This window comes from Culex pipiens, chromosome 2, assembly GCF_016801865.2.
Source record: "Culex pipiens pallens isolate TS chromosome 2, TS_CPP_V2, whole genome shotgun sequence".
Taxonomy (NCBI): Eukaryota; Metazoa; Arthropoda; class Insecta; order Diptera; family Culicidae; genus Culex; species Culex pipiens.
This window is the reverse complement of record NC_068938.1, coordinates 143,285,331-143,312,804: the sequence shown is the minus strand read 5'-3', so window position 1 is coordinate 143,312,804 and position 27,474 is coordinate 143,285,331. Positions and strand designations below refer to the sequence as shown.

Here is a 27,474-nt window from a genome sequence, read left to right as displayed (position 1 = left end):
AATTATCGGTAATAACAAACAACAGAAAGCATATTGTGGGAAGCGCAACACTTAAATGGATGGGCGGGCTTGTTTTGATTTTTAGCCTATTTATATCGCAATATGGATTCATAACTAGAATAACGCAAAAATAAAAGAAGAAAGTGGGTACACGTGTGAGGCATGGCAAGAAAAATCACAAATAAAAGAAGAAAACTTCATATCGACAAACAGAAACAAGACATTGATACCGTAAGGAGGAAAAAAGAGAAAGTATAGACAGAGATAAATGCTTATTGAGTGTAATCGATAGTTGCAGAGTTAATCATCTTGAAGAGTCTTGACAGGAAAAGGAAGAAAGCATTACATAATGGTATAAAGAAACGTTCTTTTACAATGCCATAACCGAGAGAGAGAAGGTCAGAAGTTCGCTAGGGTTGTTCAAAAACTGCACTTCACTGTTTCGCTTTTTGTTGGTGGACGGAATTTGGACAGATTGAATTTTGAGCGGTGGTCGAATTATGAGAATTATGAATATGCCAATAATTGATATAAATCGCATACTAAGCAACAATTTGGGAAGGTCGAACGAAAAAGATAAGCGATTGTTGGAAATTATACGCCGAAATGTGAGAAAAGGGGGAGGGAATGCGAGGAGATGACTGTGGATTTATTGTTTTTGGCTTTTTGTCCAACCCTGAGATGTTGGAAGGTATGGCTTGATATGGTATAATAAGTTATTACTTAAAATTATAAGATTTACTTATTTGAGATGCATTTAACACCAATTATTTGTTTACGAATGATTACTTAAATAACTTATGTTTAGAAAATAATATTAAAAAGATCGAATATTATTTACAAAAATGTCAGTTTGTGGAATTGGCCAAATGTTTCATCAAATAAATGTGTAGAATTTTGTAATTTTGAACACATACTGACTCATCATTTCGATTAAAATAGACATATCAAACTAAAAGTCGACTAAATAAAAAGATTTGTGTACGTTTTGCTGTACGTTTGATTCGTCGAGGCGAGAGTGATGCAATGAAAAACTCAAAAAGATAAAAAAGTACAAAACGCATGAATAAAATGGAAGTATTTTTTGTTGGTTTTGTTTTTGCTTAGCATTCGACGTTCTACTTACTATTAGCATCTCGCTTTTCACAAACCACTTTACCGTCCGGTCCTACAGGAAAAGTGTACGTACAGTGTGGTTAAATTCGGCATGGTTTTCGTTTTTTTTTTCGAACGATAAGATAGTTTGCTCGATTAAAATGCACTTAATTGCGTGTCGTTCGAAGGACGAATTAAGTTTGGCTACCAATTAGTAAATTTGCTTGTTTTATTTGTTTTCCGAAGATGACAAACTTAAGGGTGATTTTGAAATTTTGACGAGCGATTTTTTCCGAGAGAGAGAGACAAAACAAATCAACAACTAAAGAATAAAAACGAGTGAAAATGGTCCGAAAGTCTATTTGCCAAATGAGTGGAGGAACGAAAGTTTTCGTTAAAGTTCAAAAAAGAGGGAATGATTCATGCCTCAATTCACAGTGGGAATTGTCAACTGAGATATCGATTGTAAGAAAATAGAAAAAAATGTTTCAAAACTCACCTTCCTGCACCTCGATGCCCTCGGCTTTGAGCAGTTCGCGAAGCTTCTGGATTTCCTCCTTGAGCTCGCGGATGAGCTTCGCGTTGGCGTCCTCGTTGACGACGGCCTTGCAGACGATCTGTTTGGCACGGTCCGCGTATCTGGAATAAGAAGGAATGGAATAATGAATTTTGATGAGGATTTTACATGTTCAAATTTATTTTGTATGTCTTTAAAAATGTATATGAATAAATAGCACAATAGTCCTTTCCTATGACAAATCATCCTATTGAAATGTTCAGTATTTCAGCAACCATAGGTCCATTCTTCAATGTCTCTTAGCAAATTTTATTGAAAATTTTCTGAACCCTTCGAAAAAAAATATTTTCAGGGCTGGACAACCATGGACACTATTTGTCAAAATTGGAAAAAAAAATCATAACTAGACGGATAAAAATCTCTATACAGTTGAGTACTTCAATTACGGAAATTTTGAAAAAAAAATTTGATATTTTGTACCCGTCTAACTATTTTTCTGAAAAGTCCTCGTCATTACAACTTTGCAGAAGACACCAAATCGATCAGAAAATTCCTTCACAAGTTCCAGATTTTCGATTATTTACGTACCAAACCAAGGGGATGGAAACTCTTAGAGCTATATTTATTATGTTAACCAGTATATCAAAATATTTGTTAGTATACTTATTATTTCCTTTACATATCGCCAGTATACTTACCAATATACTGAGAGTATCTTAATATACTAACAGTTTATTGTTTTTCGGTTAGTATACTAACAAGAATACTGGAATATCGTTAGTATACTTAGTATTCCTAAGTAATATTAGAGTTTCCAGCCCCTTGTACCAAACTGGCAAAATTGTGGGTGAACCTCCACACAAAGTTCGAACCAAATTTATGGCATATGGCTTTCTTGGCCAAGCGAAAAAATATGATTAACGGACGGTCAGTAAAAAAAACCAGCTAGAAGTTGCATGATAAACAACTTGAGCATGAGCATGAGCATGAGAGATCACCCATGGTTGCCCCTCCGTTGCTGAACAGAACCGTAATATCCTTTCAGCACTACTGATTATATGCTTCGACGATCTAGTGGTGTTTCCCTTATCAACAGCATGTATGAATGCGCTGAAAAGATAAAACACCATGATTGCTAAAGCTAGATCAGTTGCGAATAGGTAACAGTCATTGGCCACCAACGGCGCCCGCCATGTCAGTTTGTAGATCTCGATTTTAAGGGACGGGAATGTTAGTTAGCGCAGGTTGCTACTAGGGCAGCTGATTTACTCTGTGCTTACACCCCACAAGCGCCAGGAACCTGAAAATTGGTTAGTAGGATAGGGTGTTTGGTCAGGATTCATCATAGAAGATGATGATGCGACCCAAAATCATAGTGTTTGTTGAAAGGTATTATGTTTTATTCTCAAGGCAAGCAATCGGATGTTGCGGATGAGACATTTCCCGTTTATCGGCTGTTAACTTTTAATTGAAATGGTTTAATCTTAGACAGCCGGCTGTGGAAAGATAGAACCAAAATTATTTGTAATTAAATGATGAAGAATTTAACAGTGTAACTTTTTGATTGAGCTGTTTTTATGAGTTTTACATGATTGATGTTTAGTGGAGTACTGATTAACAAAGCGAACGACGAGTTACGATGTTTATCGAGCTGAAATTGTATGATAAGGTTTTGTTATTGTTGCACACCGACGCCCAACGCGAAAAAAAAACCTTGTGACCCGACGGAAGGGCATCGCAAATCAGACTGGCTCAATTGTCATTGATGACAACCAGAGCCAGCCACACCTTAACACACATACACAAACGCGAAAAAAAACCGAAAAACACACCGACGACGAACGCGAAAAAACACTGCGAACCGACGGAAAGGCATCGCAAATCAGACTGCGGAAATGAAGAGAAAGAAAACAACACAAAAAATAAATAAAACCTAATCACATCAAACCAATCACCCCATGCACACAAAGAGCGACACAAAAGAGACGAAAATTATCACGAAGAAACAGGACTGCGCGTCCACCGAAGCACCGCACTTCTGATGGCATTATTCAATTATTATGCCCAATCACCCCATGCACACAAAGAGCGACACAAAAGAGACGAAAATTATCACGAAAAAAACAGGACTGCGCGTCCACCGAAGCACCGCACTTCTCCCAGCTAGAAGTTGCATGATAAACAACTTTTGCGAAAAAGAGAAAGCAGATTTCTGATGCAAACTAAACAACTTCTATGGCACCAGAAAGGTTATAGTATGGTATGTAACTATTCTAAAATCTAAGATACCGTCATCAGGGGTGACTTTGGGTCTGGGGGGTGAGATTGAGTCATGCAAAAATGCTGAAATTTGTATGACTCAATCTCACCCCCCAGACCCAATGTCACCCCTGATGACAGTACATGATATATCTTGGAAGTAGAAATATTCTGATCGATTTGGTATCTTCGTCAAAGTTGTAGGTATTGACAAGGTATATTTTGTAAAATATGAACTCGGATTTTTTGCAAATTTTTTAATTAGGCCGTTGCAAATATTTTTTGAAGTTTATGTCCCTCGGCTCTGACCAAAGTCGAGAAGGGGCCAAAAAACATGAGCGACATGATTTTTGAAAAATATTAGCAGTAGCCTTAATTTCAAAACGCATTTTTTTTAAATTCGTCTTCACTTCACTTTTTTTGATTCGAATATCCGAAATTAAAGTTTTCAGGCATTCGGATAAGCGAGTCTGAACTGAAGTTGCGATTTTTTAAATATTTCATGAAAAAGTACCCCTGCACTGCCGTTTTACGGCGATATGATGTATACGCCATTGAGGTGATTTTGCTGTAGACACGATTTTCTGTTTTTGTTCATTTTTTCAATTTAAAATGAATAATTTGAGGTCTGCTCTGTAGAAAATGTTAAAAAGTACAATAAAAATGTAGCCCCTACAAAATTTCTTGTTTTTTCCTATTCTCTACGATTTTATACCACAAACATCATTTGGCCGTAAAAATAGCAATAAAAAATCACTACTTTTCCTGCCCAATGATGTATGTATACATTGCTCGATCAAAGCTGGCTTTATTTTTTGTGCCAGCTATTTTGATAGCTGAGTGGATCCCGTCATGCATTGTCCACGTGGATACTTTAAGGAAGGGAAAGGTATTAGGGAGCGTTCTTTTATTACGTAACGCAGTTGGGGGGAGGGGGGTCGGAGGCCGTGTTACGCTCCATACAAAATTTTTCAAATTTGTATGGAAATTTTGTTACATTTTACGATTTTTTGCGTTACGTAATAAAATAACGCTCCCTTAGCGATTGTCTATGCTCCATAAACACATTTTTGCATGAACAATTGTCAGCAAAGGTGGGTCTAGAATTTTCAAAAAAGTGTCTACGTGGATGTGGATAAGGTGTCATCCATTAAGTACGTCACATTAAAATCAGCCAAAATTTACTAAAACCCCCTTGGTAACGATTTCCCTATGCTTTTAACACGCAACCTCACGCTTTCTCAAAACCCCCCTCTTCCCTCAGAACGTGACGTACTTTATGGATGATGCCTAATGGACGTCCCCTTAAGAATTAAATCGAAATAATGTAATAAACTATTGCCCAATCTTGATTTGGTCCCAAAACCTCAAATCAACATTCAAACAGTATTGAATTTGACTTCTATCAATTCTCAATGTATACATACATCATGACGAGTAAAAATGGCGTATACATCATTGTTTGTTTGCTTAATAAAATGGGCCCCAGAGCAGTTTTTTGAAAAATTCTTTCGTCAGGAGGTAACTTTTAAGATTCTTTATCAGACTGTACAATAAAATTGAAAATGTCCAAAATGGCGTATACATCATATCGCCGTAAAACGGCAGTGCAGTCGTTTGGGCTGCTGGTTGCTGAGATACATCCTCTAAAAAATGTTTTTTTTGAAATTTTTTTGAAATTAAATTTGTCTTTATTGAACTTTCTTATAATAATTACATTTCATTTACATTCTAAGTGGTATGGCTAAATGCTCTTCATCTTTGTTGTATTTTTAGTTTTATTATTACTGTTCACATTCATTTATTTACTTCAAATTGTTTTACATTTTTGCATTGAATCGAATACATTTGGGTAAAAAAGAAAAAAAAGAAAAAAAATAACTTTAACAACTAATCCTAACTTAAAACTAAAAAAAAAGTAAATTCATTGAAATATTCAAAATCATTAGAACGAGTAAACTACGAACTGTATTTTAAGATAAATCCACCAAGCGTTCTTACTTGTTCCGCACGAGTTTTGCAACCACGCAGTGTTGTTGTCATCTCGATGAAAATGTTCAGAAGTTCTTGTGGTGAAAACAGGTCACTGCTGCCTTCATCCGTTGATGCTGGTTGGTTTTCCCTCGGTTGCTGACTGAAGCCAGGAGGTGTTGTGTCCTCTGCAACTTTTTGCCGCTGATTCAACGGCAATGGCTGCAGATTTGGAACCACTCGAACAGATCCCGCTCCAGGTGACGCCAAAGCAGGAAAATCCACGTCCGTGAAAGTTGGTGGTGTTTTGCGACGATTTGGTTGGTGCCTCGTCGTCGCTTGCTGCCGAAATTTTACAAACTCAGCTCGTTTTGGGCAGCTCCGATTCTTGGTCGAATGGTCGCCGCCGCAATTGAAGCATTTCGCTTCGATGTTCTCGTTGATTGTGTTGCAAGCTTGAGTTTTGTGCTCACCTCCACAGGTTGCACAACGACTCTTGATGAAACAGTTCCTTCCACCATGTCCAAACTGCAAACAGTTCGAACACTGTGTCACGTCACGATGCACTGGACGATAACGTTCCCAAGTCACGATGATGTTAAAAATCGCCCGAACTACTTTCAGCTCAGACGGCGTTGTCGATCCTTTCTCGAGATGAACCAGGTACAGTTGATCACGATACTTGATGTCCTTGTTGTGTCTCGTCATCTTGAAGACTTCAATCACGTTCAATTTCAGAGATTTGAGCTCTTCTTTCAACACATTCACATCCATGCCGTACAGGCCTCGGAGGACCTGTTTCATGGGGCGTTTACCTGGACCGTCATGGCTGTAGTATTCGATCTTTGTGTTGTTCAGGAAATCTCGAACGTAGTTGTAATCCTTTCTGCCAGGTAGCAGAATTTTGAGTCCATCAGCACACAAGCGAATAGAAGCTCGTAAAGCACCAGATTGGATAAACCCGGTCAGCCACTTTCGCACCGAGTCCGATGACGATGTTTTCACAAAAATGGGTGGCAACTTTTCCCGTCGTTCAAATTCTTCCTTCTCGCTCACGTCCACAGGGAGGGTAGCAAACTGGTTTCCAGACGAATTTTGAGCGTCCTTGCCCAAACTGCCTGGCTTTGCAGGTAGCGCTTCGGCATTCTTTAGCTTCTTCAAATCTGCCGATCCTGCTGGTGAGGACCGCCTCGTTTTCTTGCCCTGAGGCATTTTTGCACTTTTTAGCACTTTTTTGGTTTGTGAGGGACGCACGTCTGACTCGCTGCTCTGTCAACCACAGACTATAAAAAAATGTTTTTTTTTTAAGTGTTTCTAAGATTCCCTTCTGACTCTGTTGGTCATCACATCAAATCAAATCAAACTTTTTCTCTGATTCTCCTAATTAGTTCAGTTTTCAATTGACGACGTCTCGGAAACTCCTGGATCGTTTTTCAGTGGTAAAAATTAAACTTTTGAGAAATTTTCTGCCCATTTCAATAAAACATAATATTTATGTATTTTATTCAATTCAATTGATTATTATTAGAATTTAACAGTTTGCTTTAGTGGTTCTTTATTGGAATTATATTCTACGGAAAAAAATAAATTGGGCTAAAAACATGTATTTTCGACTTACGACTTATCAAAATGCACACACAAATTATTTTTTGTATGAACATTTGTACGGGATTTTTTTATTCTGATATTTCAAAAATCCAAGTTTCAGGCTTTATTGAAACCGGATTCATATTTGGTTGCTCCGGAATGTGCTCTAGAACTTTTCCGAAGAGAGCATGGTGCTAGCTTGCTTCTAAACAACTGGTTTTAAACGTGATTTTTGCTCGTAAACATGTTTTCCCTCGTGTTTTCCTAAAGGAATTTGAATCGCTTTGCATAAAGAGGAGACTGAGCCAATCGTTACCAAACCTGGGAAGTTGTTTCGAACTCCAAACAACCATATTACACCCTAATAAACAGAGTTTCGTTCAAATCAAAAATTAAAAATTCGAAATTTCTAAATAATAATTGCGAAATTATAGATTTATTAAAACTGCACTTTGTTTTTAGATAAATAACTCAAGAAGATTCCAACTCACCTCAGCGTGCTCAGCGTTTCGTCGTAGTTGATATCGGCCGGCGATATCGCGGCGATCATCGCCGTCTTGGAGTTGCCGCCGAGGTTCTCGCGCAGCAGCCAGGTCAGCACCGAGTCGCGGTACGGGATGAAGTCGGCCTTTTTGGATTTTTTGCTCTTGGAGGCCTTTTTTGTGGATGTGGGATAAAAGAGTGCATTAGAAGGTTGTAACGATTTCAACTTGCAAACGATTTTCCTGTTAGTACACGAATAAAGCAAAAGTTCACACGAAAAGTTTTATTTGATGAAAATGAATGAACGGATGTGAGTGAGTGTATTTATGAGGGTGTCAATTTTTTTGAAATGCTAGTCGATTGTGGAAGACGCAAAAATGAAGAAACATTTTATTTGAAGCGCAATTTTTGTACATTTTCACTTTGGGGTGAAAACAATAGCTTTGAATTATATAATATCACTCGCTTTGTTCATTTCACAAAAAGCAAAAAGCACACTGCAACCGTTTTATCGGCACTGTTTTGATAAAGACAAAAGCAATTAATTTCACGCAAAACTGAAAATATTTAATTAAACGGGCAAAAAAATAAAAGTCAGCGCTTGTTCTGCTTGAGGCAGATTTGCTCCATCAAATTTGGTGTGGTGCCTTGTTGGGCCGATATTTTTGGTGCACAATTTAAAAAAAGCGAAAAAATTGCGAGTGAGACGCGCGCACTTCCAGGTACTTACCGACTGGCGAATGTCGAAAAATGGTGATGATTTTATTGGATTTTTTTTTATTTCAAAGGTGAAAGAGGGTTCGCGCAGAGGTGGTTGTCGATAAAATGTGTGTGATGATGGATTGGTTTTATTGGCACGCAACGAGGGTGAATAAAAATTGAGAGGTATATTAAAAAACGTGTGGTCGATTATTTTGGCTGAATGAGAGAAATTGTGTAGTGTTGAATGTTTAAAAAATAAGCTTTTTCCCTTGCCCTTCAGAAAAAAAATGGTGCCCTCACTCACCACTTCAGCGAGCGCGGAAATGACCTTGCCAAGGGTGGTCAAACTTTTGTTAATGTTGGCGCCCTCCTTGAGGCGTGTGCCCTTGGCCCCAGTCGAGTCGGCCCGCTCGGAGCCGGCCAGATCGACCAGGCTGATTTTGGAGACCTTCTCCGTCTCGAGCCCCGTCATCTTGTCGACGCGCCTCTGGGTGAAGAATATTGTAAACACAGCGTGCGAACGGGAGCTCGTTTCGTTCATATTTGTGGCCGCAACAGTTCTACAGGGGGGGCAGCAGCATTCCAGTTATCGAAGGCATTTCACAGGACGGAAGAAAGGGAGGGAAAACCACCAAAGCAAATCACCATTAGTCGCTCGTTAGTCGCACAACACAGCTAGCAAGCAAACATTCTCCCAGGAGAGAGAGAAATGATTAATTACCTCGCTTTGTTGCCCTCGTCGATGAGGTCGTGAATGTCCTGGTACGACGTTACGGCTAATTTGGACAAATCCTCCACGTACGGACCGATCGTCGGATGTTCGCGCACCTTCAAGTTGCCCTTGTTCTTCGGGTTCAGCAGATCTCGCACCCGTTCGCAGTAGATTTCCATGTACGAAACTTCGACCGAGTACTTCAGGTCGGCGCACTCGGTTTCCTGTATCCGGCGGAACAGATCCTCACAGATCATCGGTATGACGCCCTCTTGGCCTTCCTCCTGTTTGCCCATCATGGTGTAGGACTTGCCGGCGCCGGTCTGGCCGTACGCAAATATACACACGTTGTACCCGTCAAACGAGTGCTGCAGCATCTCCTCGCCGATGTCCGAGTACACCATCTCCTGGGTGGAAAACTCGGGATCGCGGGGCTGGAAAGAAAGGAGGCCGGGTTACTTTCGAGTAATTTCTCTGTTTCAACTTCTCGGAATAAATAAAAACAAAATCAAAGGATAAATATTCTTCCGTTACCAAATATTCTTTTTTTTTATCGTTAAATAGAGTCAGGTGAGGCTAGACGACCTTATCGTCGTGATCGTGCTACCTTGTCGCACGTCAATTTTGGGTCAAATTGTGTTAAAAACTCATTTTTTTGTGCAGCTCTCAATGATTCACCTTTTGACTTGCACATATCCTCAAGATTCGATTTTATTCCTGAGATATTCAATAAAAACCGGAAAACTCCTCCTATTATTTATTTGCATTTTTTCTAGTAGATTTTCCTTTGAACCACGACAAATTGCATATTGAAAAAATCTTTGCACTTTTTGTCTACACAGCAAAAAAAAATGGTGGTGATATTACATCAAAAAGATATGTATTTTAAGGAACTGGTGAAATTTTCATGAGTTTGTGTTGAATTTCACATTTCGAGCCAAACATTTCATTAAGACACAAAACCAAAACGTAAACATTCGGGATTGTTCCACTATTCCATTCATTAGTACACTCTCTACATGCCCTCCAAGATTCAGATTGATAGCAAACAATTTCCTATTGAAAAAATCAAAAAAAAAAACGCAAAAGGGCACATAACAATGTTCACTCCAAACTAGACAAAAAGTTCAATTCAGGAAGGTGCTGTGTCCTATCTCTCGCCTAGACCAGACCAAAATCCCAGGAAGGTGCTGTATCCTACCCCTCGCCTAGATCAGACCAAAATCCATGATAAAGCTGTCAGACCAAATCTGTCAGACCAAGACTGTCAGACCAAAGAGCAAAAAGTAAACAATCTTGGTCTTCGACGTAGGTGCACACAAATCAAGAAAAGAAAATCTGAAAAAGATTTTTTTTTTCAATTCAATGGCTGGTTTTGGACTGCAAAATTGAATGTACGTCAGAAAATGATTAAACCGTGCAGCGGCCTGTACACTGACAGTTAAATAAGTAGTTAACCTTCGGGAAGCCGCGTGTTTTCGCCTTTCTTACAAGTGCCCTTACAAACTGTGTACAAAGTACACGTACGCGACCTCCGGTGGGTTAAAAGCATTATTTTTCCACTTTAATTTTTGATCGCGTTTTCGGTTTACACCTGAACAATCTTGAAATTATTTATACGCATTTGTGATTCCTCTCTTTCCATCATTCCCTTGGTTCAATTGTGCCCTTTTCTTTTTCGTTAGTTTTTCGTAGTTGAGGAACTTTCGAGCAAAACAATGTAAACGGGCCAAAGCCGAAGTGTAAACAAACAGTCTGTCCTGCTTACGTCTGTGAGTGTTTTCATTAGGAACGAGCAGGACAGACTCTTTGTTTACACTTCGGCTTTGGCCGATTTACATTGTTTTGCTTGCTTTCTATGTTATAAAGTGAACTTTTCATACATTCTCAACACTAATTCACTTCAAAACAAAGTTTGATTTACGTTTCACCAAGGATTTCTGCAGAAAAAAAACTTCGTCGAAATACAATATTTGTTACGGTCCCACGGCTGCTGTTCAGTACACTTTTGAAGAATTTGTTTGTTTCACATACCTTATCTACACCATTCGATCACAAAACTTCACCAATTATCAAAATTTCCGCTGGATTCCTCATTATTTCTAACTAAACAAAAGGGCCCATAAACATCATTCAAAACAACAATCGGGTGACAGCGCTTTAGTGCCCTTTTAGTTCTCTTCGAAATTGCATTCAGAAAGGGCCCATTATGAACAACAGTTGGAAAGTTAAAAGGGCCCAATAACGAGATTTTTTTTAAATTATGAGTTTTATTGCGAAAATCAACATAAATTAAGAAGCATTCAAGCAGAGTTGAGGATAATGATGTGTTTTATCGTATCATTTGTAAAAATACCATCAGTCAAGCTTCTTTTTTTAATAGGAATTGAAACAAGTTGTCCACTTTTTGCAAGCGATTTTCTCGAATCGCGGTTTTTGGTTTTGTGCCCTAATAAAATGTTTGGCTCGATTTATTCACATTATTTTAAGTAGAATTACCTACTAAACAAACGTAATATTCAATCAACCATATCTAAAAAACTTCAAAAATTACACTTATCTTATACATTAGTGCACAGTAAATAAATCGAACTAAAGGAGATCTGATTTTAAAAAAATAAGCCTGACCTATGTTGTATGATTGTTATATTTTTCAATTTGGGCCATAATTAGGAAATTTTAGAAATTTCTTTTTTTTAACCTAAAATTGGCTGATAAATATTTTTATTTTTAAAAACATTTTCTCAATAACCATCTGCGATATTAGTTATTCTTAAAAAACAATGTATTGTTTTATACCTTTTTTCAAAACAAAACAATTATCAAAAATAACAGAAAAATAAAAGTAAGCATTTGAGTAATATTTTGACAAACAAATCACAAAAGCTTTACATATTATTTTCGGTTATTTAACTGTAAAACATTACAAAATTTCTATGAAATCTTGAAAATATATTTTTCTTAAAGTTGTATGTCTTTTCCGATCTGTAGTCTCGAGTTCAAATTTGAAAAGCGAAGAAACGTACCTTTCGATCGTAAACAGATCATTCTCTGTCAACTCACACGAAATCTATGTTTTTATTCATTTATTTTCATCGGCCCTTTTTTCGATTCCTCGAGACGGAGCGGCTGTAATTTCATTTTTGAACTTCCGTAAAAAAAATCGTGTTTTTCAGTAATGTTTAGCTTGAAATGGTGATGATTTAAACATTTGGTGTCAAAGAGACTTTAATGTAAAATTTAATGGAAATGTAATTGTGAGTGGAGTTTGATGTACTTTTCGAATCTGCAATAACCGAAAAACATATTTTGTTGATTTTTTTAATTTTCAGGGCTGTTCTACAAAACTGTAGGGTAGGCAATTACAAAATATATAATAATCAAAAATTGCAAATTTCACGGGGACCTTAATTTCAAAACACCAAATTTCACGGAAATTTCGCGGAACGTGAAAAATATTAAAATAACTATCAAATTCTTATGTTAAACTTACAGAAACTACTTTTTATGCATTATTATATATTGTTTTCAATAAACTTAAAAAATCTTAACTTTCAACGTGACACTAAAAAAACTTATACGAAACTATTGGCACTACGCCCCCCGGGGCATGGCCTTCCTCTAACGTGGGATTTCTGCTCCAGCGCCTCTGACGAGACAGGAGAAACCGGGACCGACGTTTTACTTCACCATCCGATAGAAGCTCAGTGGATAAGGCGGGAATCGAACCCGCGTCTCATAGCATCAAACTTTTAGTAATTTAAAAAAGATCCACTTGGTTTATGGATGGGCTCTATCTCTATTTTGAAACTAAAATGTAGGGCATGCGTATTGTCATTTATTGAGCTGACTTTTTAATGTTCGACTAATATAGCTAAACAGTTTTCGCTGATTTGCTACTATTTAATCCTTTACATTTTATTGAATTTCGTATCAAAGCCAAATTCAACAAAACAATCTAACAATTAAAATAACTTTTTTGCGACATTTTGCCCAGTTGAAAATACTTTTAGAGTTTTCATCGCACTTTTCAATAACTAAATTTAAAATCAATAGGCAAAAATAATTCAATCTGTAACGAAATCTTCCAAATTTTATTCAAAATCAGAACAGAAAACAAAAAAATATTTTAATTTTCACGGGAGCCATTCCCCCAAATGATTAAAAATCGTGAAAATTAAACAGGTGACTTTAAAGATATAAAAAATAAGTAAAAAACGAAACTATTGGCACTACGCCCCCCGGGGCATGGCCTTCCTCTAACGTGGGATTTCTGCTCCAGCGCCTCTGACGAGACAGGAGAAACCGGGACCGACGTTTTACTTCACCATCCGATAGAAGCTCAGTGGATAAGGCGGGAATCGAACCCGCGTCTCATAGCATCATCGGGATCGGCAGCCGAAGCCGCTACCCCTGCGCCACGAGACCCACCAAAAAATAAGTAATAAATATTAATTTAGTGTTGAATAAACCAAGCATGACTCTATAAATTTCTTTTGAAATTATATGTTTCAAATCTCAAATTAAATAATGATTAAATTGTTATTACGGCTGATGAAAATATTGCTAAATTAAGTTAGTTTCCTAAATAAAATTAATAAAATATTTTTTAGAGTATCAAGTAAATAGCAATCTATTTTCTCAATATTTTTCCTTACTCTGATGAATTTCTATTTTTCAATCAATTTTTTTTTGCTCCTCCGTTAAGGGGTTACATACATGTAAATCGACAAAAATGTAAGAGGTTGGTTTGGGCACACACTTAAACTTTTTTTAATTATGTTTTAAGTGCATTTAAATACAAATTTCCAACTATTATCAAAATAAATTTGAAGATATTTGGCTGTATCATTGCCGAGATATAGCCATTTTATGTTAGCAGTTTCAAAAATCGAATGCTACAATATCTCCACACTGCTTTGACCAAATTGGCTCAAAATTTTGGTGAAGACTCGTTAAACCGGTCCTGTGTGCATGACGAAGCCCGATTTTCAAAAAGTTTGTTTGAAAAAAAAGTGCCCCCAATGAGAATTTGTTGGTTTCCCATACTGATGAGCTATATATATATATATTTCAGCTATATAAATTTCAGGGTCAGAATTCCATAAAATAATGCAAAATTTATTTTACGGACGTGGTCTTTTACACGCAGCTAGATTACTACTTTATTTGCTGTGAAGCCAATCACGGTTTCAAACATCACAGTGTTGACAAAATAGGACTAGCAATTTAGTTTTTTTCCGATTCCGATTAAAAAATACATTCCAGAAATTTGTTAAACCTAATAAAGGCCCTTCCAGTACTTACATTGTGTGACCAGTACGAGTAATCATAGTTGAACCGCTTCACCGAATCGCTCGTACCGGGTGGCACCTTCGGGTTTGTGATGCAGGTCGTGTTGCCGGACATTTCGATGATGCAGCTGGACTCGCGTGCGATCTCGCGCGAGTTGAAGGGTCGCACCCGGACCGCCACCTTTACGGACGACATGGCGTGCGGCTGCGGGAGGGCCCTAGGCCCGGCTGGTCGACGGTTTTAGGGGTACTGCTGCAAAGGAAAGAAAAGAGGAAAATGGGAAATTTAATTATTACTTTCAATTTTCAGCGTGCGCAAATTCGATCAGTTCGTGAGACTCTATTTATAGAAGAAAATCGATATCTGGTCTCTAGCATGGCATAAAAATACGCTTAAGGCTCCCACACGTCCGTTTTTATCCCGGGTGATCATCCCGGTTGAGATGGGTATCAAGTGCGATTGAGCGGAAAATAGCAAAGGTGAATTGCGTTGGACTCTCCAGCAGGCAATAATCGAGACTGAACCAATCACCGGGGTCCACCAGTCTTTGTTTGCTTTCCATTAATTTTATGTTTGCACGTGCGACTAGACTGGGATTCGCTTTGAGATTCATTTCGCAGAACAATTTAAAACTTTTTGCAGACACGATTCGTTGTAATGTTTTTGAGTGTAGAACCAATTCTTCGAAGTCAAATGATAGAAATTTTTTCAATTCTCCAAGTCTACATTGAAAGTCACCCACTTTCATGTGCTCGTACAAAATTTAATCAATCGAGTCGCAGCAGCCCTCACAAGCCCCAAAAGTTCACATCTTATTGCATAAATTTGCTCTCGTTTTTTCCTCAATCTACATGCACAACCATATTTACTGAACAACCCTCTCCTCCCTTTCCTATAGCAAGTAGCACACCATCTGTTTGCAAGGACTTTCCACATTCGGATAGGAAAGTTTCAAGCTCAAAAAACGAGCCTCAGGCGCGCCTTGGTGCCTAGTACAGAAGGTTTACTTCCTTTTTGCTAAAGAACACTCAGTTGCAAAAAAAAAATACTCTAGGAGAGTAAAAAACTTGCCGAGTTAGATAAACATAACGCGTGTTAAAAAAATCGAATTTAATTTATCATTCAAAAGAGCGTCGAAAAAAAACAACTTAATTGTTTCATAACTAAGTCTTATAAAGTATAAATTTCTACACAACTGAGTGTAAGCCACGCTGCAAGCTGTGATAGTTTTACGATGCCATACAGCAGCAGCCCCAACCTGGCCCAGAGACTGCAGGATCGTTGAGAAGGAAACTGTTTTCACTTGCGCAGATATTATGAATAAATTTAAATATTAAAGCTCTCGCTGACACAACCTCGAGTGTGTTGGTGAAGTGTCGTGTCGTGTCGTTGGGAGGTTCACATAGAAAGTGGTGTACGATGCATATGGGAAAGATTACTAAAAGGGGCACTTGAATTTATGATGTCTGGTGGAGTTTGATGACAGCTATAGAGAGCAGAAAAGGGGATGAAATTAACGACGCCACACGTTTGGGTAAAGTGCAGCGATGCTTTTCAGACGGATTTCAATGCGTGAAAGATGTAAATCCGTGCATCTCTACTTTCGAGCAGATAACACAACTCGACATTTTTGAAGTTGATGTCAGTAACCGCTTCAGTTTCGTCATGGTATGATAGAGTTGGATCTCTGAACACGTTTCAATCGACAGCATTGAATTTTAGATGTACCTGGTATGAAGCCATCTTGAGCAACCATGCGCACACATGTTTATCTGTGGAGGAAGCAAAAATTAGCGGGTGCCCTGCCCATGGTTGCTTAACATGATTCCATACCATTTATACTAAGAAATTACTGCCTATTTATTAGAAGTGATATAAATGAAATTCAATTCTGTCAATTAAAGCGTGTTCAGGGAGCTCAAACCTGTCATACCTTGACGAAACTGAAGCGTTTACTGACATCAACTTCAGAAATGTGTAATTACAGTATGTAAAAAAAGTATTTACACTCCTTGGGCACTATGCACATTTTGTGATGAAACATGTAAAAAATTAAAAGTTTGACAGGAACCTAGTACTACTTTTTGTTCAGAAACTCATGCCAAACATTTTGCTACAAAAAGCTCATGAAAAGATGATTTCTATAAAAAGTTATATAACAAATACTATTACGAAAATAAAGAAGGTGCAAAAAAAGTTTGTACACCTTTCGAAAAATTAACATAAATAATGTTATTTGTTGACAAATCACCATAAATCCAGTCTCCCAACTCCAAATAGGCATCCTTGACTGATTAAAAAAATAATTTGGATTGAATATAAAGTTTACTAACTACTTAGTATAAAAGTTTATATAACTCTGGAAATTCTATATAAAACTTATCTAAACTGAATTTTGCAAACTTTTAATTCAAATAAATGTCAATATATTACCATAGAATTGCTAAATAAACATTTTGGAGTGGGTATAAAACCGTTTTGGGGGTATTTGTATCGATAGAATAGATTTTTCGTTTGAATTTCGTACCAACCCGGAATTACGTCGTAGGAAAATCCGCTGGCATCCGAACCGGTCCACAATTCACAAGTCATCCTATGTGGAATCGGAAAGGGCATAAAATTTCCGATCTTTTGATACCCATACATCTAGGTTTTCTTTGAAACCTGCGTTTTTAAATACCTGGGCAAAAAGTAAGTTTGATCCACGAGAACAAAAATTACGAAATTCCATACATTTTTGGCAGGTTGCTCAAACGAAACCATAACAACGTTTTTGCTTAGGTATTTAAAAACGTGGGTTTTATAGAAAACCTGGATGTATGGGTATCAAAAGATCGGAAATTTTATGCCCTTTCTGATGCCACATAGGTTGACTTAAGAATTGTGGACCGGTTCAGATGCCGGCGGATTTTCCGACGACGTAATTCCGGGTTGGTACGAAATTCCACGAAAAATCTATTCTATCGATACAAATACCCCCAAAACGGTGTTATACCCACTCCAAAATGTTTATTTAGCAATTCTATGGTAATATATTGACATTTAGTTGAATTAAAAGTTTACAAAATTAAGTTTAGATAAGTTTTATATAGAATTTCCAGAGTTATATAAACTTTATACTCAATCCAAATTATTTTTTTAATTGATTGGTGCGCTGGAAGTGGGGACGCGAAGTCGTGATTATTCTGGTTAATTTTTTGGTGTGCTTTTGTGTCGCTATTCGTATGGAGTGAGTGATTGTGGTAATCGTGGGTATAGCATGACTTACTGAATAGTTTGTGTCTTGAGCGTAATTTTCGTTGAGTAATTGGTGTTTTTTTGTGATTTTTTTTGTGATCTTAATTAATTGTTTTGTGATTTTCAAAGCCCTTCCTATATCATCGTTGATCGGAAGGCACGGCGTCGGGTAAATTGGGTATAATGTTTTGAATAAGGTTTTATTTTTTATGGTGAAAAAGCCATTTCTATATAATGATCGAAAGACGCACTGGCATTTTGGATTAATTAATAGTGGAGTGAAATAATTGTGTGTGAGTGACTTTGTTTGTTAACCAGAAAGACCTTCCCATAGCATCGTTGCTCAGAAGGCTCGCCGACGGGTTTGTTATGAAAGTCCTCCCCATCGTAGCTCGGGAGGCATCGAAAAGCCAATACCTTATCCTACTAACCCAAAAAATAATAATCATGTGATGCTTGAAGGAGATGCTGTGGATTCAACGGTCTCAAGCGGTATCAACAAGTATATAGCGAAAAACTATGTGCTTGATGAGTCTGCAACTTCAACTATCGGACTAACATTCCTCCCTTTCGTTGAACTGCAGGCTTCTTGGGAGGGCGCCGGTATTGACTAATAAAGTAGGGATCTTCAGAGGTTAAACAGTGAACGGATGGTTGGCTCCCACTGATCATTTTTGATTCATTGTTTAACTTCAGCTGATCCGTCAATAACGGAGTAGCAGCTCATTGGCAGTCAACCATGCTCATGCTCATGCTCATGCTCATGCTCATGCCCATGCTCAATCCAAATTATTTTTTTAATCAGTCAAGGATGCCTATTTGGAGTTGGGAGACTGGATTTATGGTGATTTGTCAACAAATAACATTATTTATGTTAATTTTTCGAAAGGTGTACAAACTTTTTTTGCACCTTTTTTATTTTCGTAATAGTATTTGTTATATAACTTTTTATAGAAATCATCTTTTCATTAGCTTTTTGTAGCAAAATGTTTGGCATGAGTTTTTGAACAAAACGTAGTACTAGGTTCCTGTCAACATTAAATTGTTTAGATGTTTCATCACAATATGTGCATAGTGCCCAAGGGGTGTAAATACTTTTTTTACATACTGTATTATAACTTTGCATCTATTAACAAACGATGTTTCAAATACTATTGAGCAATTCTCTACCCAAACGGGAAATGGATTTTATTTGTATGTTTTGATTTGGCTCAAACTTTGTGGGGGTCTTCCCAATGACCAAAGAAGCTATTTTGTGTCATTGGTTCACCCATACAAGTCTTGATACAATTTTGGCTGCTGTCCATACAAAAATGGTACGCAGATTTAATCAACTTTTTTTCACAAAAAATCGATTTCCCACAATATTTATTTTTAGATTTTCGAGATTTTTTGATATTTTTTATGGGACGAAACCCCCCAACTTTTGAGCCATAGAGAAATATGGTCGAAAAATCTTCCGCTGAGTTATGATTTTTTGAAAAAATAGTGATTTTCGGAAAAAAACGAAATTTAATGCAAAAACAAATTTGACGTAATTTTTTAATGTAAAATTGAATTTCCCATCAAAAAGTATTTTACAGATTTTTTGAAAAGGCTCTGTTTTCAAGATATAGCCACCGAAAGCTTGATTTTAGCTAAATATTTGCAGGTTTTTTTTATTTTTAAAAAAGGTGACAATGAGTGACCATTTCCCAAACCTTTTTTTTTTTTTTTGAAAAAAAAATCAGAAAATTTGCTATAAAATTGTCTAAGAGGCATTGAAGATTGGACCTCTGGTTGCTGAGATACAGCGGCTTAAAGAAAAAGAAACAGGAAAATTGAAGTTTTCTAAGTCTCACCCAAACAACCCACCATTTTCTAATGTCGATATCTCCGCTACTAATGGTCCAATTTTCAATGTTAAAACATGTTATTGGTGAAATTTTTCGATCTCTTCGAAAAAATTATTTAAAAAAAATAAATCAAGACTAATATTTTAAAAGGGCCAAACATTAATATAACGCAGTTTTGAAATGTTAGTCTTGATTTAAAATGTTAATTTATTTTGATATTTTGGGAAACTGAGTTTTTGTTAAAAAAAAGTTGATTAAAGAATTATTTTTTTTCCGTGTGCCTATTTTTTCTCAATAGTCCTCATCAATTGATCAGAAAATTCACTCAAAAGTTACAGCTGTTTGAATATTTACGTACCATTTTTGTATGGACAGCCAAAATTGTATGGAGACTTGTATGGGTGAACCAATGACACAAAATAGCTTCTTTGGTCATTGGGAAGACCCCCACAAAGTTTGATTTAAATAAAAAAATACATGAGCATGAGCATGGTTGACTGCCAATGAGCTGCTACTCCGTTATTGACAGATCAGCTGAAGTTAAACAATGGATCAAAAATGATCAGTGGGAGCCAACCATCCGTTCACTGTTTAACCTCTGAAGATCCCTACTTTATTAGTCAATACCGGCGCCCTCCCAAGAAGCCTGCAGTTCAACGAAAGGGAGGAATGTTAGTCCGATAGTTGAAGTTGCAAGTTTTTTGCTATATACTTGTTGATACCGCTTGATGATATAAGAAGGGCTTTGAAAATCACAAAACAATTAATTAAGATCACAAAAAAAATCACAAAAAACACCAATTACTCAACGAAAATTACGCTCAAGACACAAATAATACAGTAAGTCATGCTATTATTCGATCACCACAATCACTCACCCCTAACGAACAGCGACATAGAAGCACACAAAAAAAATAACCTGCATAATCACGATTTCGCGTCTCCACTTCCAGCGCACCAAAAAATACAAAAAATAAAAATGGTCGAAATCGGCCGATTTCGTAGAGAGTTGCTCTATTAAAATAAAACCCGCAGTGCTACCCGAGAAGAAAAGCAGGACAAATTGAGAGAATAAAAATCTGTGATACAGTTTTTTGAGATGGTGAAGTTAGAGAGTTTACTAACAACTGTTAAAAGATTGGTTAAGGTGAAGCTGAGTTAATTCCTGTTAACAGTGCACATCAACCCAGATTTTTGTCACACACATTTTAGTATCTTCAAACTACAGGTACTATCGAAATATTTTTTATTCATTCCCTAAAGTACTGTTCACAAAGTAATTTACAACAAAGTTTGACTAACTTTGCAATTCCGTTGTTGCAGGATTGAGTCCGTAAGTTTGACAATTTTGGAACAAGAAGACAACAACTTCCTTTGTACACCCTTAAAATCAGTCTGTTCTGCAAAACCATTTGCTTTCTTTTAGAAGTTTCGGAATCAGTAATGACTGTTTAATTCTGTAAAATAGAAGAGTTTTCCATTTCGCCTTAAACATTTATCCCGAAACCAAACAAAGAAGCACACCTCAAAAGAGCAAGAATTACGATCTACGATAAAATTCCATCGCAAAAGGTTAGCCCCCAGAAGAGCAGTCTCAGCTCAGAAAAGTAAGCCACCGTTATTTATTCGAATTGACGGGGCTTTTCGGTCAAAGGTTACCCGGTACGTCCATCTTGGGGGCCAAATAATCAAGAGAAATGGAATGGGAATGCGTAAACATCTTGATTTATGCTGTAAGAAGCATCTCTTACGGAAAATATATTGCCCCAGGCGGATTTGCGCTTGAAGAAGGTTTCTTCCTGCCTCGATGTGTGCAAGCGTTTTTTTTTTTTATAAAGTTAACCTTATTCTACAATCTTGATCTAAGTTAATATTGGATAAATGGTAAAAAATAAATGAAAAATACATTTCACAAAAGAGTTTAGATCAGGCCCAAAAATGGAAAAAAGTAAAAGTTGTTTACAGTCACAGCTCTAACCTTCTCGGTTGATCCCGGAGAGAGTTGTCATACATCACCGTCACTCGTCGTCAATATGTCCCCACCGAATTATCGTTATTAGCTCTCCTCAACGTCGAATTTATTTCGATTACAGTCATCGTCAGACGAGTGGCAGTCACGCAAGGCAGAGCGAGCTTGACGCCTTCATTCAGGGCGGCCAGACCAGTCGTCTCCACTCGCTTTCCAAGGCCCTTGACAATTTTTCCACAATTGAAATCGTGAGCATAGAGGGAAACAAATGATTGATTCACCTAGTTTTGAAGAGGAAGTTTTCTATGTATAATTCTATGAATGTCATTAAATTTCTTTGGGAAATTATCTATCTTTTGATGATGTTTTAAAATTATCAAAAAAGTTCAAGTGTGATCAACAGTGAGTTTTAACATCAACGCAAAACAAGTACAAATTATGCACAATATTTTCTTGAAAAAGTTTCCACCTTCTTTCGTAATGATGGATTAAGGGATTGATCAAAGGCAAAGAATTTCTGTTTTTGCTCCCTCTACTGATTATGACTCATGAGGACCAAAATATACTTCAAGGACAAAAATTGTAACGACGACGACGACAGCGTACGACGGTCGTGTAATTTTAAAAGTCATCAAAGGAAAAGCGGGAAAATTGGAGAAAGCTCGCGTCACCACAATATGGAAAAGCTGGTGTGGAAAACTACGTTGGATTTAACCAGAAGGCGGTGGAAGTGAAAACCAGACGGCGACACTCGACTTGACTCGACTCGAACCACACCACAAAGTAGGGAAATTGGTTTTCCACGGATTTGGGGCCGAGCCCGGGAGGAAATTGCGAAAACGCAAAACTGCCTCACCACGACCATCGGAAGGATTTCACACTATAGGGAAGAGGGGTACCATCGGTTTGGAAATGTCTTCGTTAATATTGATAAAGTTTGGTCTGTGTGGGATTGTGTGGAGAATGAAGCTGATTTTTGGTTTGACTTGGCTGTGGTTTTAGTGTGGCTTGATGGTGAGATTGATTTTGGATGTGTTTGCTTGAGCCAGTTTATTGTTTGGCTTAGTTAAAGCGCACTTAAATTTGCTGGATAAATCAGGCTGCACAGTAAAAACTTGTAAGAGGAAAACTCGAAGATTTTTCATTAATTTTTGCTATTAAACATTTGTTGCATTCAAAACCCAAACCAAAAAAGGGTCGAAATATCACTATTTCTCGAACCGTTGCAACGTTACGGAGTGATAGATGTGGCAAATTAAGAGTTAGACTTAAACGAAGTTTTGCATAGTCACTACTTGTAGGAAATTCCATTTTGCTATCCGAATTTGTAATAATACTTATTTTTAGGACAGGTTTTGATACCATACGAGATACATTTCGAAAAAAGTGAATGAATTCGTGACGTTGCAACGCCGGAATGTGTCATATAATCTATATATACACCCAAAGTTAAAGATCTCAGTCTGCACACAGTACCATTTTACTACCGAACCGTGCGCTTTATCCTCTCGTATGCCGATGCCCAGTTCTGGGTGTATAAAAAATTTCGACGGTTTTGTTCGAACGCGAATCAGTTCAATACGGAGTGTCAGATCGAGGTGCTCATTGTTGCGTTGGGAGGAATTTGATAAAACACTTTAATACCAAAAAGTGGTATCTTGACTTAATTTTTTTCCACAATTTCAGGCAGGGGTATTTCAAAAATGATTTAAATCAAGTTTGAAATTTTCGGTTTTCAATGGAAGCATTCACTTTGAGACTTCATTTTAGCGCAGATTAATTATTGAACGGCCCGAGCGGTTTAGGCTTTCAGGATTTTTGTGATATTTACTTGTAGAGTCAAAACAGATCAGTAAACATCACTTATCTGTGTATTACATTTTTTTAAAGATTACATTTTTGTGGTAACACTTTCAACTTCTACGCGCACGATCACATCACTCAACTTTTTGTTGCTAAATTCATTAAGACTTTCGTCGAGCCAATTCTCTACGTTGAAGCCAGACTTGTCCTCCAGACCTCTGCGCCGAGCCATGCCAGACCCGAACTCTGCTACGTCCCTGGTTGACTCTTCACAGCGGCTAAGTCCCGGCGGACTCTTCACGGCGGCTAAGTCCCGGCGGACTCTTCACGGCGGCTAAGTCCCGGCGGACTGCGGCCTCCACCGCTAAGTCCGGCTGGACTGGGGCCTCTGCTACTGGTGGCTGCTGGCGGGTCCGGCTGGTCTGGGGCGTCTTCTGGAACTGGAACTGCACTGGAGTGGAGCTGGCTGGAACTGACTGGAACTAATTCTGGAACTAACTGCCCTCCTCAAGAATTTTGGGGTTTTTATAGTCAGTCCCCGAAAACTCTACTAAATTTTGTTCTACTAAAAGTTGTCCGTTCCGATGAGAAGCATCGATGAACCTCATGAATTAAATTGTGCAGACCTCTGCAATTCTTCATGACTTTCCGTATGGTGTAGTGAGTTCACCTCAAAATCGGAAGTCATGGGTTCGAACCATTGTCGTGAAACTTTAAATTATGTTATTGGAATATCAAAATAATGTTCCTCAAATATTCTCAAAAATGTAAGTCAATAATGAGAAGGTCGAATTCTCCATTGAACAAACATGCCAATGAATTTGGTTAAGCCACACCTTCAATTTCCCCTATGGAATAACATCGCACATTCATAATTGAAAGCTTAACCATTTTTGTGATTGCCTAATAATTGGCGAAAATTAATAAAGGGCTTTTCAGGTGAGGATGACTCATGATCCACACCTGTACATAAGCTTAATTATTTGTCGCGCAACGCGAGTCGACGGGTAAAATTATTTATGCTTGCGTAAGCGCGCATGGTCAGAACTGTGGTGAGGTTCGAAAAATGGACAAATTTAATGATTTAAATTTGAGGTCGCTGCATTCCCCCACACTTACCAGCTAGATGTTTGTATTCTTGAAAAGCATTAAGAACATCTATCGAAAGTTATTTGTAGGTTGGAAGAATATTCCCAAAGTTAATAATTTAAATTGTGAAAATTACTTTGCAAAAAATCATAAAAATATTTAAATGGCTGGCTATAAAAATTTATTTAAAAATTGGTTCGGTTAATCTCCCCCACACTTATCAGCTAGATGATCGTCTGAAAGAATTGATCATCTATGGAAAGAATATTTTCGGGTGTAGTGATCGTGCGGTTTACAATTTGTTCTTCTTGTGCTTTCTTGTAAATTGTTTTATAATTATAATTACTCTTTTGATTTTTCTACTGTAAAATTATTTTCATTACTCTTTTGATCTTCTGTCCTGTTAAATTACCTGAATTACCGTTTTGAACTTCTATATTAAAAATATTTTCGTTGAAACTGATTTAAATAAACTTGCATTTGAAATTAATTTTCATTATCTATCCTAAAAAAATCATTGCATTTTTCTCACTGTAAGCAAAATCTGTTGTAGAACTGTGTTGATCGGCTGGTTGTTATCGTTGTCGTCTTCCTTCAAAAATCGTCTCTATCGTGAGGCTATTCATTCCACAGTGACTTAGTCAATTGGTCAGTTTTCGAGGCTAAGGTGTTGAATTTCGTTGATTAGTGCAATTGTCGTTTCCATCATGAATTATGCTTCATAACCCAGCTGTGAGTTGACTATGGTCAGTTTTGAGGGTGCATTGACTTCTTACTTGCCGAGTATTGCAGAATTGTTCGTATATCCAGTATTTTTGTCCAAAATTGACTTTTCCAGTTGCTTTGCATCTTTGACAATCTCAAATTATTGACATCGGTTGATGTAATTCTTTTATCAAATGTTTAGGACATGTTGTTAGTCCAAAATTGTCTTTTCGTGTTATTTGCAACTTTTGCTTTTGTAAATTAATGACATCGAATGATGTTATCATTTGTTTATCATGATCTTCTCCTTTTCAATAGTTTCAGACGTGCAGTATGATCTCAACTTGCATTTTTTTGTTCCATAATTGATGTTTCGCATTTCAATCATCTTTACTTCGCTTAATTCCACATTTCGATTTAGTAATTTGTTTTACGTGAATGTTTCGTTACTAAACTTGCGTTTTAATTCGACTTGATCCTCATTGATATGACCTTTTACAACAACATCAACACCGTTACCTGTCCAACCTCCCGCATGACTTTGCCACTCCCCATCTTGCCATCACAAACTTCTGCATACGAACGCGTAGAACTTCTCAGCATACGAACGCGTCGATCATCCTTGTGTTTCGTCTCCCGTCTCTGTCATATTTTACTTCAGTTTCTACATTTGTTTCTCCCACAAAAATGTCTTACTTGTTTTCTTCGTATGAATATCATTTAATTTATGTGCAAAATTGAATTTAAAATTTACTTACAATTTTATAAATCTTGTTGATATTTTTATATGAAATCAGTTCTATTTTTAATTTTAATACTTTAAAAAATCAGTTCTAATTGACTATTATTTTTTTATACTTGAATAAAAAAAATACTCTATAAAGTTTTTCATTGATCTATACGTCCTATCATCTTGTCATTGCAAAACTGCGTATGTTAAAATATCCCTTCTGTTATTCCAACTTTTTATGAAATCTGTACATCACTTTGTGTTTTCAAATTTGTCAAATCCATTCAATCAATTTGTTTATTTGAGCAATTCGCAATAAAATGCTGAATCATTATGATTTTTTTTTATCCCTCTGAATTTTATCAGTTTAAAGGTGTTTTTCCCTTGAAGCATTTTTTTTATCCCTTGAAAATCCCTTGAAGCATTATTTATCCCTTGATTTTCCCTTGAAGCATTATTTATCCATTCCCTTTAATAATCATTTGACTATCCCCGTAAAGTGCAAATGTTTTGAAATGTTTTTAACATATTGAATCCCCCCATGGATTACAACTGTTTTGAAGCTTTATTCGACAAAAAAAACTCTCCCCATAGAGTACAATTGTCTACTTTTTAATCCCTTTGGCGTTGCTTTATCAGTTTATGTATCCCTAGATCGGAACTTTTACCGTCCTTTCCGATTCCCCACGATATACTCACAAATTTTACCTTTCCTTGAGCTGTAGTTCATATTCGTCCTTGTTGAAATTGTTGTCTTCTTGATCGTCTTCCAATGGTTTCCTGTAAATCCTTCGTATTAGCGTATAAAAATCTGAAAATATATTCTTAATCCATTGTTAAGTAAATTATAAAACACAAGTTTACATTCAACATTCATTCTGGTTGGCCTTCCCTTGTCCAATTATTCTCACACACATTCTTACTTGCATACATGTTGTTTTGGAACATTTAATAATCACACCATCTCCATTTGCTTGTCGTTGAAATTTCATTATTGTTCAGTCCGTTTGATTTGTTTTTATTTGTAGTTAAAAATTGCGTAATTGTTTTTCTAAAACCCTGTTAACCCATTTAAGCTCAATTAAGTATATTCCCAAAATTGCAACCCATCAGCTTCTTAATTGTTTTAACGTGTTTCATCACTGCTTCATTATTATGTTTATATTTGATCATAATCGCTTCACGTGTTTTTCAAAAAAAAATGTTTTAACTAAGTACTGGTATTTTTCATAATCTGTTTCTTTTTTTTTTAAACCCCATCAATTTAATCATTTATAAAAATATCTTTCATCCCCAATTCATAACATTCTTGTTTGCGCATTTTTTTTTGATAATAATCATTCATATTTTGTTTAATTCAACATTAATTCATTTATCATATCAAATCAATCATATATTATTTTTTTATGTTTATTTTTCTATATAAAAATCGGTATTTTTAACACATTTGTTTGATTCATTTAATTCTCTTGATAACACTCGTTT

The 27,474-nt window shown here is 36.8% G+C and overlaps 1 protein-coding gene across 6 annotated transcripts in view; it reads right to left on the bottom strand.

Moving 5' to 3' along the window:
• The window catches only part of LOC120416205 (kinesin-like protein unc-104), a 134,363-nt gene that overhangs the window by 32,478 nt on the left and 74,411 nt on the right, over window positions 1-27,474 (bottom strand). For 4 of the 6 annotated variants that reach the window (XM_052708739.1, XM_052708742.1, XM_039577895.2 and 1 more), the window contains exons 2-7: window positions 14,634-14,873; window positions 9,336-9,760; window positions 8,919-9,174; window positions 7,921-8,084; window positions 1,595-1,734; window positions 1,127-1,168 (exon numbers count right to left, since the gene is read on the bottom strand). In XM_052708739.1, the coding sequence (XP_052564699.1) occupies window positions 1,127-1,168; window positions 1,595-1,734; window positions 7,921-8,084; window positions 8,919-9,174; window positions 9,336-9,760; window positions 14,634-14,816 (1,210 nt within the window). In that variant the 5' untranslated portion in view covers window positions 14,817-14,873. The remainder of the gene's footprint in view (window positions 1-1,126; window positions 1,169-1,594; window positions 1,735-7,920; window positions 8,085-8,918; window positions 9,175-9,335; window positions 9,761-14,633; window positions 14,874-27,474) is intronic. The other 2 variants (XM_052708740.1, XM_052708741.1) reach the window with 2 other exon arrangements.